At 48.9% G+C, this 13,857-nt stretch overlaps 1 protein-coding gene across 2 annotated transcripts in view; it reads right to left on the minus strand.

Annotated features, from left to right (window-relative positions):
* The window catches only part of ADAM12 (ADAM metallopeptidase domain 12), a 383,818-nt gene that overhangs the window by 136,075 nt on the left and 233,886 nt on the right, over positions 1 to 13,857 (minus strand). For both annotated transcript variants that reach the window (XR_010661569.1, XM_065923533.1), the window contains exon 4: positions 6,223 to 6,301. Coding sequence is in view for 1 of the 2 variants with exons in the window: in XM_065923533.1 (XP_065779605.1) it covers positions 6,223 to 6,301 (79 nt within the window). In the remaining variant the exon portion in view is untranslated. The remainder of the gene's footprint in view (positions 1 to 6,222; positions 6,302 to 13,857) is intronic.

The following is a 13,857-nucleotide window of genomic DNA, read 5'->3' on the forward strand; positions in this document are numbered from 1 at the left end:
TTTTTCCTTCTCCCCATCTCCACGCCCCTGGCCTCAGCAGCCATCTCCTCCTACCCTGGCTCTGGGCTCATCCATGAGAGCCAGCTGCCTGACAGCTGGCTGAATCTCTGCTCCTGCCCTTCTGATGACCTTCACACTGCAGCCAGTGGCATCTTCCAAAACCTATCCCTGGTTATGACAACCCCTGGGTTGACACCTTTTAATAGCTTCCCCATCTTATTCTATGACAGCCAGACTGGCCCCTTGGCTTTGAAGACCCACCTATTGTGGCCCCTGTCAAATTACGGGCAATTCCCCACCTCCAGGTAAAACTTGGCATCAGCCAGGAATGTCCTTCCCTTCCCCATCCCCTAGATCATGCTTCGTCAACCTTCAGATCTTGGTTGACACGTCCCTTCTTCCACGAAGCCTTTCATGATTCCTTAGACTAGATTAAGCCCCTTAGCCTGACCTTCAGTGCACTCAGCACAGATTTTATTAATTCAGCCCATGATTCTCGGAATTATGTCAGTCTCCACCCTCTAGCCCCGTGTGGGTCTTCTTGTCTGTTTTATTCTCTGTGGCAGTCATGGGGCCTGGCACTGGGAAGGTGCTTTGTTAACACTCACAGAACAGAAGGATGTGTTTGGACCAAAGCGCTGACAACATGTAGGAGGCTTTCTGGAGGCCCATTCTGGCCTTCCCCAGAGCTGACTTTTGGGGTGTAAACAGCATAAATGTCACGTGCATTGTCTCCCACAGGCTTTATTAAAAGAGATAATGTAGGACACAATCTTTCCTTAGATGTGGCCAGCAAAGGCTTGAGCCACAGATATTTTGTCCTGTCTGAACAACAGAGAGAGAAAAGACAAGGAACCAATTCCAAAATTAAAATCAGCCACTAGTCTGCCTGTCAACCAGCTTATACTGATTGTTGAGAGATTAAATTTAAGAAAGAAAGCTGCTAGCCAAAAAGTGGTTCTTATTTTATATGTAATTTTAAATTTAGTGAAATTCGCTGTGTGCTGACTTGGGGGGAAAGTGGGGTGAGTCAGCGTATTTCTTCTTGTTTTCCAGCCTGATTCAATAGAAACAAAATCCCCAAAACTGCATCCCTCTCTCTCCCCCTCCCCACAAAAGACAATAGGAGGCTATGAGCTCCCTGAAAGGGTTTCTGCTGGAAGGACAGGCTGTCGAGGGCTGCGGGTTTTCTTTAAGTAAATGAAACAGTTCACTCATCTTTACAGCAACGTGGCTGACAGCTCAGAACAGTACTCCAAGAAGTGGGGGAAGCTGGCTGTTGGACAAAGGGAAAACTCATTGTTTTTGTAATTATAAAAGCAACATATGCTTATTGTTTCTGGAGGTTTGGATGTGCCATTTCACCCAGCCTCCATCTGCTTCTCCTACTGTATACAGATTCAAAGAGTCCACTGCAGATCAAAATACACTATGAATTTGTGTGTGTGTGCATGTGTGTGTGCATGTATATGTGTGTGAGTGTGTGTGTGTATGCTCAGTCGTGTCCGACTCTTTGCGACCCCATGGATTCTAGCTCATCAGGCACCTCTGTCCATGGGATTCTCCAGGCAAGAACACTGGGGTGGGTCGCCATTTCCTTCTCCAGGGGATCTTCCTGACCCAGGGCTTGAACCTGCATCTCTTGCATCTCTTGCATTGGAAGGCAGATTCTTTACCACTTGTGTACCACACTATGAGGCTGCCTACCTCTGAAAGGGTGGTTTCTGCTGCATTCCATCAAAGGACACAACTTAGATCAGGGCAGAAGTGAGCCTTCCTTCTATCTCTAAAGCCTCATCTCCCCTCATCTCCCTACCTGTTCTTGCTAGCCAAGCCTGGGGGGACCCATCTTGGGGAGGCTGGGGCTGCAGAAGACCATTGTTTGGAATATTCCTCAGAGGGATGGGCCAGGCTTACCCACCCTTAGCTGAGTGAAGACAGTAAGGCTGGCCTCCTGGCCATTCCAAGGCAGGGACCCTACCCTCGCCCCAGTCAGCAGGGACCAGAGGTTGCCAGGGCCTGCCCGCTCCTGCCCTCCTTGCCCTGAGAAGATGCTTCCAGGGGGAAAAGTGAGGGGTTAAATGCAGGGGGGAGGTGTTTGCCTGTCTGCAGAGTTACCTTGTGAAAAGACGAGGAGGAGGAGAAAGGAACTCCCTTTCCCCACACTATACACAACAGTCACAGCAAATAGAAAACTACAGAGTCTCCACCAGATAGAGACAACCGCTATCTACATTCCAGCACCTTCGGTCCAGGGTGCTTTCTGAGATGCCTGGATTTACAGTCATCAGCAAGCCAAGTTCCATACTCCCCGGCAGTGGCTGGACCCCTGTTTATCAAGTCCCCTATTTCTTCTTCTCTCTTAGCCCATTTTTCCCCAAAAGAGACAAAAACACCAAAAAATGCCTGAGAATAGGGAATGAGTTAGGAGCTGGAGATACAAAACAAGAAACTATGAAAATTACCTTGGAAGCATATTTTACAGACGGAGGATGGTCTGTATTCGACCAACACTTTCACCATCATCTACCAGTGAGATTTGGAGCACTCTAGCCTATTCTCCGGAGAAGGCAATGGCAACCCCACTCCAGTACTGTTGCCTGGAAAATCCCATGGACAGAGGAGCCTGGTGGGCTGCAGTCCACGGGGTCGCTAAGAGTCGGAGATGACTGAGCGACTTCACTTTCACTTTTCACTTTCATGCTTTGGAGAAGGAAATGGCAACCCACTCCAGGGTTCTTGCTTGGAGAATCCCAGGGACGGGGGAGCCTGGTGGGCTTCCGCCTATGGGGTCGCACAGAGTCGGACACGACTGAAGCGACTTAGCAGCAGCAGCAGCAGCAGCCTGTTGTCAAGTATTTCTAGAATCTCTTTTTTTCTGCTTCTGTTTGGAACAACAATTTACTCTGTAAGGAAAGCCTTCATGTTAGCTCTAAAAGCATATTTTAGATGACATCGTCTTAGGAGACAAAAAGAGAAAGAGAGACAAAGAAAGGTGAATGCATGCTCGTGCACGCTCCATTGCTCAGCTGTGTCCGACCCTTTGTGACCCCACTGACTGTAGCCACCAGGCTCCTCTGTCCCTGGGATTTTCCAGGCAAGAATACCGGAGTGGGCTGCCATCTGCCCCCCCACGTGAAGTCAGTGCACCAGAAATTACTTACATCCGAGATGGGCCCTCTTCTTCTGCGGTCCCCACCCTTGTCTTGGATTCCAGGCTCATACACCTCTCTCTCCACCCAACACTTTCACTTGACCATCCCACCACAAACTCAACAGGGACAAACCTGTGTTCACTGTGCCCTCTGCCTTCTAAAGCCGACAACTGCTCCTTCAGGATGCCACTGAGAAACCAATTACCCATCTTAAGCAGGGGGGAGGGCATTGCTGCTGCATCTTTAGTTTTCTTCCCCCACGCCCGTGTTTTCACTCTGGAATTTTTATTGGACCTGTTCTGTTCTCTTTAAAATATTTCAGACTTTTTTTCCCAACTTTTCTATTATCTCGCATTCCTGAAGGTGCTAATTCTCTCCTTTCCCTTGTCACTTACGCTGGATTTTGCTAATTGTGTGTCCCGTCATTTTGGCTTTGGGTTATCTTTAATAATATTCTTCTTCCTTTTTGTTTTTGACATGGGAACCTTATGTAATCTGGCTGTAGAAATATCCCTTCAGTTCAGTCGCTCAGTCATGTCCAACTCTTTGCGACCCCATGGACTGCAGCACACCAGGCCTCCCTGTCCATCACCAACTCTCGGAGTTTGCTCAAACTCATGTCCATTGAGTCGGTGATGTCATCCAACCATCCCATCCTCTGTCATCCCCTTCTCCTTTTGCCTTCAATCTTTCCCAGCATCAAGGTCTTTACCAATGAGTCAGTTCTTCGCATCAGGTGGCCAAAGTATTGGAATTTCAACTTTAGTATCAGTCCTTCTAATGAATATTCAGGACTGATTTCCTTGAGGAAATCAAAAAATCAAAAAAAATCAAAAAAAAATCAAAAAAATCAAAAAAAATAAAAAAAAATCAAAAAAAAAAAAAAAAAAAAAAAAGGTTGGATCTCCTTGCAGTCCAAGGGACTCTCAAGAGTCTTCTCCGACACCACAGTTCAAAAGCATCAGTTCTTCGGTGCTCAGCTTTGTTTATAGTCCAACTCTCACATCCATACATGACTACTGGAAAAACCTATAGCTTTGACTAGACAGACCTTTGTCGGCAAAGTAATGTCTTTGCTTTTTAATATGCTGTCTAGGTTGGTCACAGAAATATCCCTAGAGAACTATTTTCAGTTGGCTTCAGCTTGGCCCCAGGGGATCCTACACAGCTGACTTGGGACCACTTTTGAGGTCAGTACACTGAATAGGAGTCCCATCCCTATGTTGGTTTTAGAAATTTGGGCACCAGTCCACCCTATTTCAAATGTACACTTTATGAGGCCAGCTGGGCTTTCACTTTCTCTATTTTTTATGAAATCGTTGTTCACTCCAGGACACCTGGAGACAATTCTCTCTGTTTCCCCTTCTCTGGACTGGGGTTTTCCTAGTCCTTTTTTTTTTCACAGAGGAAGCACTTCTATGGGGACCTAGCTATTGTGGGATTCTCCATGGCTTCTCTGATGGCTCAGTGGCTAAAGAATCCACTTGCAATGCAGGCGACAGAGGAGATGTGAGCTCGATCCCTGGGTCGGGAAGATTCCCTGGAGGAGGAAATGGCAACTCCCTCCAGTTTTCTTGCCTGGAAAAAAGCCATGGCAGGCTACAATCCATGGGGTTGCAAAGAGTCCGACACGACTGAGGGACTGACACTTTGACTTTCAATTGCAGATGCCCACTTCTCTTGTTCCAATCCCCAAGCACTGAAGCATCGGGTCTTCTCTCTAGGTTCTGAATGGCCTGCTGGGGTATTGACCTCACCAGTCCAGTTCTCTGAGCTTACATCCCTGCTTTGTTTCTTTTTTATTTCTTTTCTTTTATTTTTTAAAAACTTTTTATTTTCCACTCGAGTATAGCTGATTAATAATGTTGTGATAGTTTCAGATGGACAGCAAAGAGATTTAACCACACATACACCTGTATCCAATTTCCCCCAAACTCCCCTCATTCCCAGAGATTTATCTGGCTCTCTCAAGCTTGCTCAGACATTAATAAAAATTCTTATATGCTTATTTTTTAACTAAGATTTTCAGGTGCTTTCTTTGGGCATCAATTCACTCTGTACACTCCTGGAAATCTGAAGGTAACAGTTTGGAAGTGCCAAACACATGATAAAGGGAAATGTTGGCATAATGCAGAGAAGGGAGAATTCTCTGCCTATGATGGAAAGCCTTTCAGTTTGTGTGAGTGTGTGTGTGTGTGTGTGTGTGACTCACTCAGTCGTGTCTGACTCTGTGACCCTAGGGACTGTAGCCCACCAGGCTCCTCTGTCCATGGAATTCTCCAGGCAAGAATACTGGAGCGGGTTGCCATTTCCTCCTCCAAGTGATCGTCTTGATCCAGGGATAGAACCCAGGTCTCCTACATTTCAGGCAGATTCTTTACCATCCGAGCCACCAAGGGAGCCCTAAAATCATTCCTTTTAAAACAAACACCCATAGCTCTTTAAAACAAGTAACCATCAGCCTTCAGAGGGCAACAACTCTCTTTAATGCCCACATTCACATCTGGGGCTGAGCACAATAGATGTTTGTTATAGGAATAAACAAAATTAACACCCTAAGTTACACAGAAAACTTCAGATATTAGGAAAGCCAAGAGCCGATAAATGTCACATTCCACGAATAACCAAGATACAGCATCATAGCGATATGGTGGCTACATTTATGACAGGTTAAGCAGAGTCAGTTTTCCTTTGAAATTTTTTAAGGGTCTTGCAAGTTTAACGCTGCCAAGTTCAGCTTGGGGATGACAGCTTTCTGAGTAAACTCTCATTTGGGCTCGGTTTCCAGGAAGGCTTTGCCTGGCTTAGCATCCCATCGTTATTAGCAGATGGATTCAATGTTAGCCTGCAATAAAGCCGTACCTTCAAGGACTGCCCTGGCACATACCTGGCCAAAGTCAAGTTTTCCTGGAGTTACAATGGAATGACCAAACAGTAAGCGATGCCCAAGCTCTTCTGGGATCTAATGGAAGGATCTGGACATGTGACTTCGGTGAGGATAAAACAGCTACAGAGTTTAAGCACAGATCTGATTGCATAACATCATGGCGGTCCAAGCAGGACTTACTGTGTAATTTCGGATGAGAGAGATGTCTGTGCCATCTTGCAGATAGTGGGTTTCCGTGAAACTGCTGGCGATGAGACCTCTGTGGAAAAATAAAAACCACATAAACGTGAGTGTAGCTTCACATTGACATGTTGCTCGTGAATATCTAGGCTGGATGGCAGCAAGGGTCCGACTCCCTCCTCACTGTACAGGTGACCCCATGAGGCTCTCTTGGGCTTTCAACCTATTCAGGTTATCCAGAGGCGAGCCAGAAGCAGACTCAGCATGCGCTCTGAACAGCAGCACCTGTCATACACACGGTGCCCTCCTCACCCCTCCCATCTCAGGCCTCCAACACAGGCAGTGTGTGTGCACACGTGCACACACACACAAGTGCACACACACAGGCAACACTCTTTAATGAACAGCACATGTAGATTTTGTGTGTGTGGTGAAAATTCTTAGGATTTACTCTCTGAATAACTTACATATATAACATACAGCAGTAGTCATCATAGTTGACAGAAATTCAGAAGAGGCCCACCCTTCTGGAAGTCACATGGCCCTGCTATCTAGAATCAGCAGCTAAGCTCCCCGTAGGAAACATAATTTTGGATCCACAATACTGGCCCCCTAATTCTCCCACAGGTGAGGGAGCCAGCTATCAATATTAAAATGTCAAAGAAGTGTTTCAAATAATGATGAAATGTTGGAAAGAGTGCTGTAGGTGGGTTGGGGGGGGGGGTGGGCAGGGAAATGACCTTGGTCATACTGAAATACTGAATTTCTAGGATGAGTTGGTAGAGCAGCAAAACCCTCTAACTAAACTGGCCTGTGATCTACTAGACCTCCACTGATGGCAGCAAAGCCTGAGTTTGCTTAGGTTTTAAACTATTCTGTGCTTTCTTCTGTCATATGCGTATTCTGTCCTTCTCGACATCACCACAACGAGTATTTCCTGGGCACCTACTATGTGCTGGGTACACTGCCCGGGGAGGTGACACAGAACACAGTGCAGGGAGTGGAGGGCTGTCACAGAGGCAGGAACAGTCTTCCTGGCTCAACAGATGCACAGTAGGTGGGGCACAGGGAAAAGGCAAGGCTTTACAGAGAGCGGAGGAGGAGGCTGCCAGGCAAAACTGGGCTGCTGGGAGAAGGGGGTTCCAGGCAGAGGTCGGCAAGGCCAGGAGCCCCGAGGGTCTGGAATCCGGGTAGTCAGGTTGGTGGGAGGCAGGGAAAAGCTCTAAACACCCTGCATTTTATCAGTCTGGGCAGTTATGAGTGTTGTACGACTGTTATGTCATGTCCAACACTAACTGCAGCTGGTGATGGACAGGGAGGCCTGGCGTGCTACAGTCCATGGGGTCGCAAAGAGCCGGACACGATTGAGCAACTGAATTGAACTGAGGCTTCCCTGCCCTTCACTGCCTCCCGGAGTCTGCTCAAACTCATGTCCATTGAGTCAGTGATGCCAACCAACCATCTCATCCTCTGTCGCCCCCTTCTCCTTCTACCTTCTCATGAGTGGAGAGTGTTTGAAACACTGGACTCTGAGGAGGTGAGGACACAGTGACGATGCTGTCCAGCCTCCCATCCAGGGAATGCATGTCACACCGCTCAGCTCTTCAGGGGTCAGTCTTCGTGGGCTACAACCTGCAGCCCTGTGATGAACCTGGGACCCAAGAGAACACATCTGTAGTCTTCCCTGCAGCCTGCCTGGAGCTGGGGAATCTGGAGAAGCAGACTTTCCTCTTTGCTCTCAGAGCTTCACACAGATGCACTCAAGGCTTCCTCCAACCTGGACCCTGGGTGCAGGCGGACACGGCCCCGGGAACACCCAGCCGTCATCAGCCGTGACACAGGACAAAAAGTGGAGCCTTCCAGGTGCCTCGGGGGTCCACTTGGCCTCCCCTTCTCCTCAATCAACCCCTGTCTTTTGCTTCAGCTGGTTCCAGTTGGGCTTTACAACCAAAGTCCTGATTGTTGTTGTTGTTTAGTAGCTAACTCATATTCGACTCTTTTGTGACCCCATGGACTGTAGCCCACGAGGCTCCTCTGTCCACAGGATTCTCTAGGCAAGAATACGGAGTGGGTTGCCATTTCCTTCTCCAGGGGATCTTCCCAACCTAGAGATTGAACCCGTGTCTCCTGCATTGGCAGACAAATTCTTTATTGCCAAGCCACCAGGGAAGCCTGCCCTGATCAATATGGGAGAAATCAAAGCTGCAATGCTGCAAATGTAACAGATGAGACACAGAGTTCCCTCGCAAAGTCAGGTCTCTTCAGACTCTCTCCAGCCACGTCCAGAATTGAGAATTCTCTCCCACTTTTACGCGGGTTTCGATCTCTTTAGGACATGCCTGGTTTAAATCAGCTGGACCATCAGAGTGGGTCAGAGTTGCGCTCTACTTAACAGTGAGCCTTCGAGAAGAACGTGCTAGGAATAGAAAACGCCAACCGTTTCTCACGCTCACTGACAAAGCTCGTGCACGCTCCGTACCCTAACTCTTCCCTCTGCTCAGGAGGAGATCAGCCCTGGTGGGGAGCCTAACCTCCCTTCTGGCCTCTGGTCTCAAATCTGCATCTTCTCAGCATCCTCCTCTGAGCTGTCACAAGACCCCCGGGGTGGGATCGCTGCCTGCAGCCCCGCCTGGAGGGTCAGGGGCAGAGGAAGGAGAGGGACGGCGGAGGCGACGGGAGTTCGGAGAAGGAGGGGTGGTCTTCCTTCATGTGGCCAGAGTTCCAGGGATGGGTGGCAGGTTGGCGACCTTGATGGGAGAGCTGGGGGTTGGGGGGGTGTGGGCCGAGGGCGTGGGGGCTGGGGAGGTCACAGAAGCTTTCCTGAAGGTAGTTCTAAAGGGAAGCAGAGAGAGGCGGGACCATCTAAAGGGACAGGGCAGAGAGGGGCAGGTGGCCGCTGCCTAGAGCACAGGTGTCAGCAAGGACAGAGCTTTCACCCGTCCGAGATGGGACCCGTAACAGCCTAGAGGTCTTGGTGATGGAGGGGGCTTGGTCAGCTTCAAGACAGCAGAAAAAGGAGAAAAAGAAAAATTTAATATAATGGAAGCTATGTTATTATGACTTACATGCTTTACCGTTCAATAACCATTTTGCGGTATGCACCTCTCTCTCATTCATAATTGGGTAATTCTGTTTCCAACAAGGCTGGATGGCCTCTTTTTGGACAAGGGCTTCCCAGGTGGCTCAGTGGTAAAGAATCCACCTGCGACATAGGAGATGCAGGTTCGATCCCTGGGTCTGGAAGATCCCCTGGAGAAGGAAATGGCAACCCACTCCAGTATTCTTGCCTGGGAAATCCCATGGACAGAGGGGCCTGGAGTTGCAAAGAGTCGGACTCTGCAACTAAACCACCACCACCACCTTTTGGACAAATCAAGGTATATGAATACCCAATGCTAAGAAGAGTAACACAGAGAGGAGGAATTTGTAGAGCAAAGAGAGAATTTCAAGGCTTTCCAACTGAAAGATGGATGTCCAAGGAGATCATTCCCTTCATGGATGAAAAATACAGAAAATCTGTCTGGAAAGCTGGGGATTGGTGAAAATGAGTTTTGGGTCAACTACACTCAGCAAACTGGTGGATAAGAAGAATGCGGGGGTTTAACAACGGTAAAGTGAATGATGAGGTTTTAAAATGTGACTTAGTCCAGTAATACAAAGACACATGAGTATTTCTGCCTAAAGATTCACTATTTTTCATTGGGTCCAAATGCCACTTAAACAGAAACACAAGAACCATCACATTTTGAGTCTAGCAGGTTCCTAAGTCCTCTCCTGTGTCTCCTTGTATTGACAGAGGGGGAAATGGGGACGGTCTGAGCATGTCTGCCTATAGCTAAGACACTGAGAGACGTACCCCTTTTTGAGTAGAGTCTGAAAGGGGAACATGGGCCTGCAGCTTGGACACACCGACACAACTGTGAATATCGTGTCTTCCCAGGCGAAGCCCAGGGAGAATAGAGCCTCGGACTCTCCTGTGCAGCCTGGGCACGGAGAGCTCAGAAAACACAGAGCTTTCTCCAGCCTCAGTTTCCCATAAGGGACAAGGACATGAGACGGGAGAGAAGCCAGACGGCCTGGCCTCCGAGGCTGAGGCTCATCCTCTGGGCCTGGGAACTGGTGGCCCACACACCGTGTATCAGAACCCACCCCCCTCTGCTCTGATATTGTCTCAGGGCCAGACGGTCCATCCCCCAGCCCCCAGGTTGTGAAGCGCCCAGGGCAGTGACAGGGTCCTGGTCCCACTCTGGGGGGGAGGTCACGGCATTGCCCTGAGGGGAACCCTTGAGTGGCTCCCCACCCACCTGGGGTGCAATCCCAAAGCTTTCCACGACCTGCCAGCCACTCAAATCCTCACCTTCCCAGTGCATCATGCCTGTCTTCCCTGCGGCTCACTCTCCCCCAGCCAGCATGCCTTCTGCCTCTTTCTGGAACCCTCCGTACCGTCTTCCACTTAGGGCCCTTGCGTTTCCTCTGCCATGCACCTGGAACATGCTCCACCTGGCTCTTTATGGGGCCGGCTGCTTTCTGTCCTACAGGCATGAGTTTAACCACCTTCGCAGATGGCCTTTCCCAGGTCATCTTATCTAGAGTAGGCTCCACCACCCATATTCCCCACATCACAGAACTCCTTCACTTTCCTATCTTGTTGATTCATCTGTTCACTTATTTGCCTATATCCCCTCAAGAATTTAAGCCCCCAGAAGGCTCTTTGCTCTCTGTGGCCCCACCTCCAGCCCAGGCACTGTGCTAAGCCCTTCGTGTGAACCAGTGAACCAGTGAAATCCCTCAGCCGTGTCCGACTCTTTGCGACCCCATGGACTGTAGCCCACCAGGCTCCTCCAGCCATGGGATTTTTCAGGCAAGAGTACTGGAGTGGGCTGCCATTTCCTTCTCCAGGGGATCTTCCTGACCCAGGGATCGAACCCAGGTCTCCCGCATTACAGGGAGATGCTTTACAGTCTGAACCACCAGCGAAGCCCTTAGGTAATAATTTTATCCCAATTTAAACAAGAAGGCCACGAGACAGGGAGCTTAGCTGACCTGCCCAAGGTCACACTGCACAGGGCTGCATCCAGGCGCTTCTGCTTCAGAACCTGCCCTCTTAACCGCCGTGTGGTGCTGCATTTCCCAGCTGCTCAAGAGGTAATTGCCGAGCACCTGTCACACACGCTGTGCCGAGTGCTGGCTGAACACACGCTGAGCAGAATACCGGATGGGTGGAAGCGGGGACGGACGTGTGGATGACTGGATCTGAGGGCAACACTGAAGGCACATTCTCTTTCTGTCTAAGGTCCTCCCATCCCAGGTGGCCCTAGTGGTAAACAATCTGCCTACTAATGCAGGAGACATAAGAGATGTGGGTTCGATTCCTGGTTTGTGAAGATCCCCTGGAGGAGGGCATGGCAACCCACTCCAGTATTCTTGCCTGGAAAATTCCCTGGAGAGGAGCCTGGCGGGCTATAGTCCATGGGGTCATCAAGAGCCGGACATGACTGAAGCGACTGAGAACACACACACCCCCTCCCAACCCCAGTAACACCTGACTCTCATCCCTCTGAGGTACCATGACCCACCAAGGGGCCATGGAAGAAACCGGGAAGTCACTCAGGTGAAGCTTTCTGAGAGGTATGTTTAATTTAAAAGGGGCTGGAAGTCAAACGTCCCTGGAGAAAGCCGAGGGAAGTGGATGGACAACGGCCATATTGTAAATGTGACAGCAATGCACCCGTATCCCCTAGATTTCCCCAAGGACAAAATCCAATTAGATAGATTCTGTATGTCAGCAAATGGAGACAGAAGGTGAATGCATAATTTCATGAGAACATCTTTTTCTCTGCTTATTAGATTAGCTGATCTAACGAGGCATTCTGTTCCTCTCTACACCAGAAAATAAAATGCCAGGAATTGATTTTGCTGTTTTCCATTTGTTTTGTTGTTACAAGTGGTACCTCAATATTCGCTCGTTTAGTCAACATTTATTGTGCTGGACATTGGGTCTAAGACCCCAAGAGCTCACCATCGGGTGGAGGACAGACCCAAAGAGTGGTCAGAGCCCTGTGATAGAGATACACCCGAAGCACTGTGGGAGTTCAAGGAAAGGCTTCTAACCCAGGGGGAGGTGGTACCCAAGTGAGTCGTGGAAGATGGGGGAGTCACGCTGAGAGGGGTTAGTGAGGTGGGAAGTAAGGAAGGATGAAAAGAGAATATTCCAGATAAAGTTACTGCATCCTCAAAGGCAGGGAGGCCTAGAGGGTAAGTAAACAGCATGGCAGTGGGGGATGGGTACAGGAGGGTAAGACTCCATGGAATCCCAAGTTGTTGAGGTGCAGTTTGGGGTAAGGAGATGTGCTATTGTTCAGATCAGCAGGTTGGGAGCAAGTGTCACTGACTTCATGCCGCGCAATGCATGCATGCGTGCTAGGTCACTTCAGTCCTGTCTGACTCTTTGTGACCCCGTGCACCATAGCCCGCCAGGCTCCTCTGTCCATGGGGTTCTCCAGGCAAGAACACTGGAGTGAGTTGCCATGCCCTCCTCCAGGGGATCTTCCCCACCCAGGGATCGAACCTGCATCTCTTATGTCTCCTGCATTGGTAGGCGGGTTCTTTACCACTAGTGCCCCCTGGGGAGCCCCCTGCCATGCACTAAGGAACCATTAAATGTGGCAAAGATCTGAGCAGATACAAGCTTTGGAGCTAAAGACCACTCTGACCGTCGTTTAAGTAAGACTCTGAGGGGGAAGAGACCAACAGGCAGAGGAAGGTTAATTAAGAGACTGGTGGGAGTCTCTGAATAAAGAGGGGCCAGACCAGGACAGGAGCCTTTGGGGTGGGAAATCCAGGAGACAGGCAGAATTAGGAACCTCAGTTGTCAGCTGAGACGGGTGAGTCCCAAGGGGGGAAAACGAGAGGATGAACTCAGCCTTGAGGCTCGTGGTGAGCGCAAGGGGCCTGAGGTCAGTCTCCTGTATCTTCCAGCTAGCAGCTGACTCTGAGACCCTAAGGTGTGGGAAGTGGCTTGGCGGGAAGATGGAGATGCAGACCCTCAGTCAGCACATGCTTGCTTTATAATAGAACAAGTAAAATCTCACCCTTTCCAGCTGAGTGTTTTCTGATGTCAGAGTCTTTGGTGGCGGATAGGGCTGAAAAATGATCATTTAGAATTTACAGTAAAACATTATATTGTAGATACATAATGATTTTATACATACCTCCTTTTAAAATTTGCTGCATTTCTGAAATGATTTCTGTATTGAAATAAAAACCATTACTCCCAAATTGCTTTCTTGGGGATCAATATTGAAATGCTCCTACTCTAAAATTGACCATTATATAATTTAGTTATATCATTTAAATGAGATGGATTTCACCAAAATGACACAGTTTATTCCCCAAAGCATAGGAAAACAGGAAGAAACACCTGCTCACTTTTCCCTCTGCAAGGGGGGCTCTTTCTGTAGCCCCCACCTTTGGAGTGAGGACTGCATTCTGTTGCAGGATTTTCCCTGTTCTATTCTGTTTCCTATTGACTTGTCCTCTCGCATATTGAGCTAAGGGACAAAAACTACATTCCGAAGCCTAGCATAATGCCTTGTAGTTTTTGTTCAGTTGTTTAAGTCATGTCCAATTCTTTTT

Source organism: Muntiacus reevesi, chromosome 2 (genome assembly GCF_963930625.1).
Source record: "Muntiacus reevesi chromosome 2, mMunRee1.1, whole genome shotgun sequence".
Taxonomy (NCBI): domain Eukaryota; kingdom Metazoa; phylum Chordata; class Mammalia; order Artiodactyla; family Cervidae; genus Muntiacus; species Muntiacus reevesi.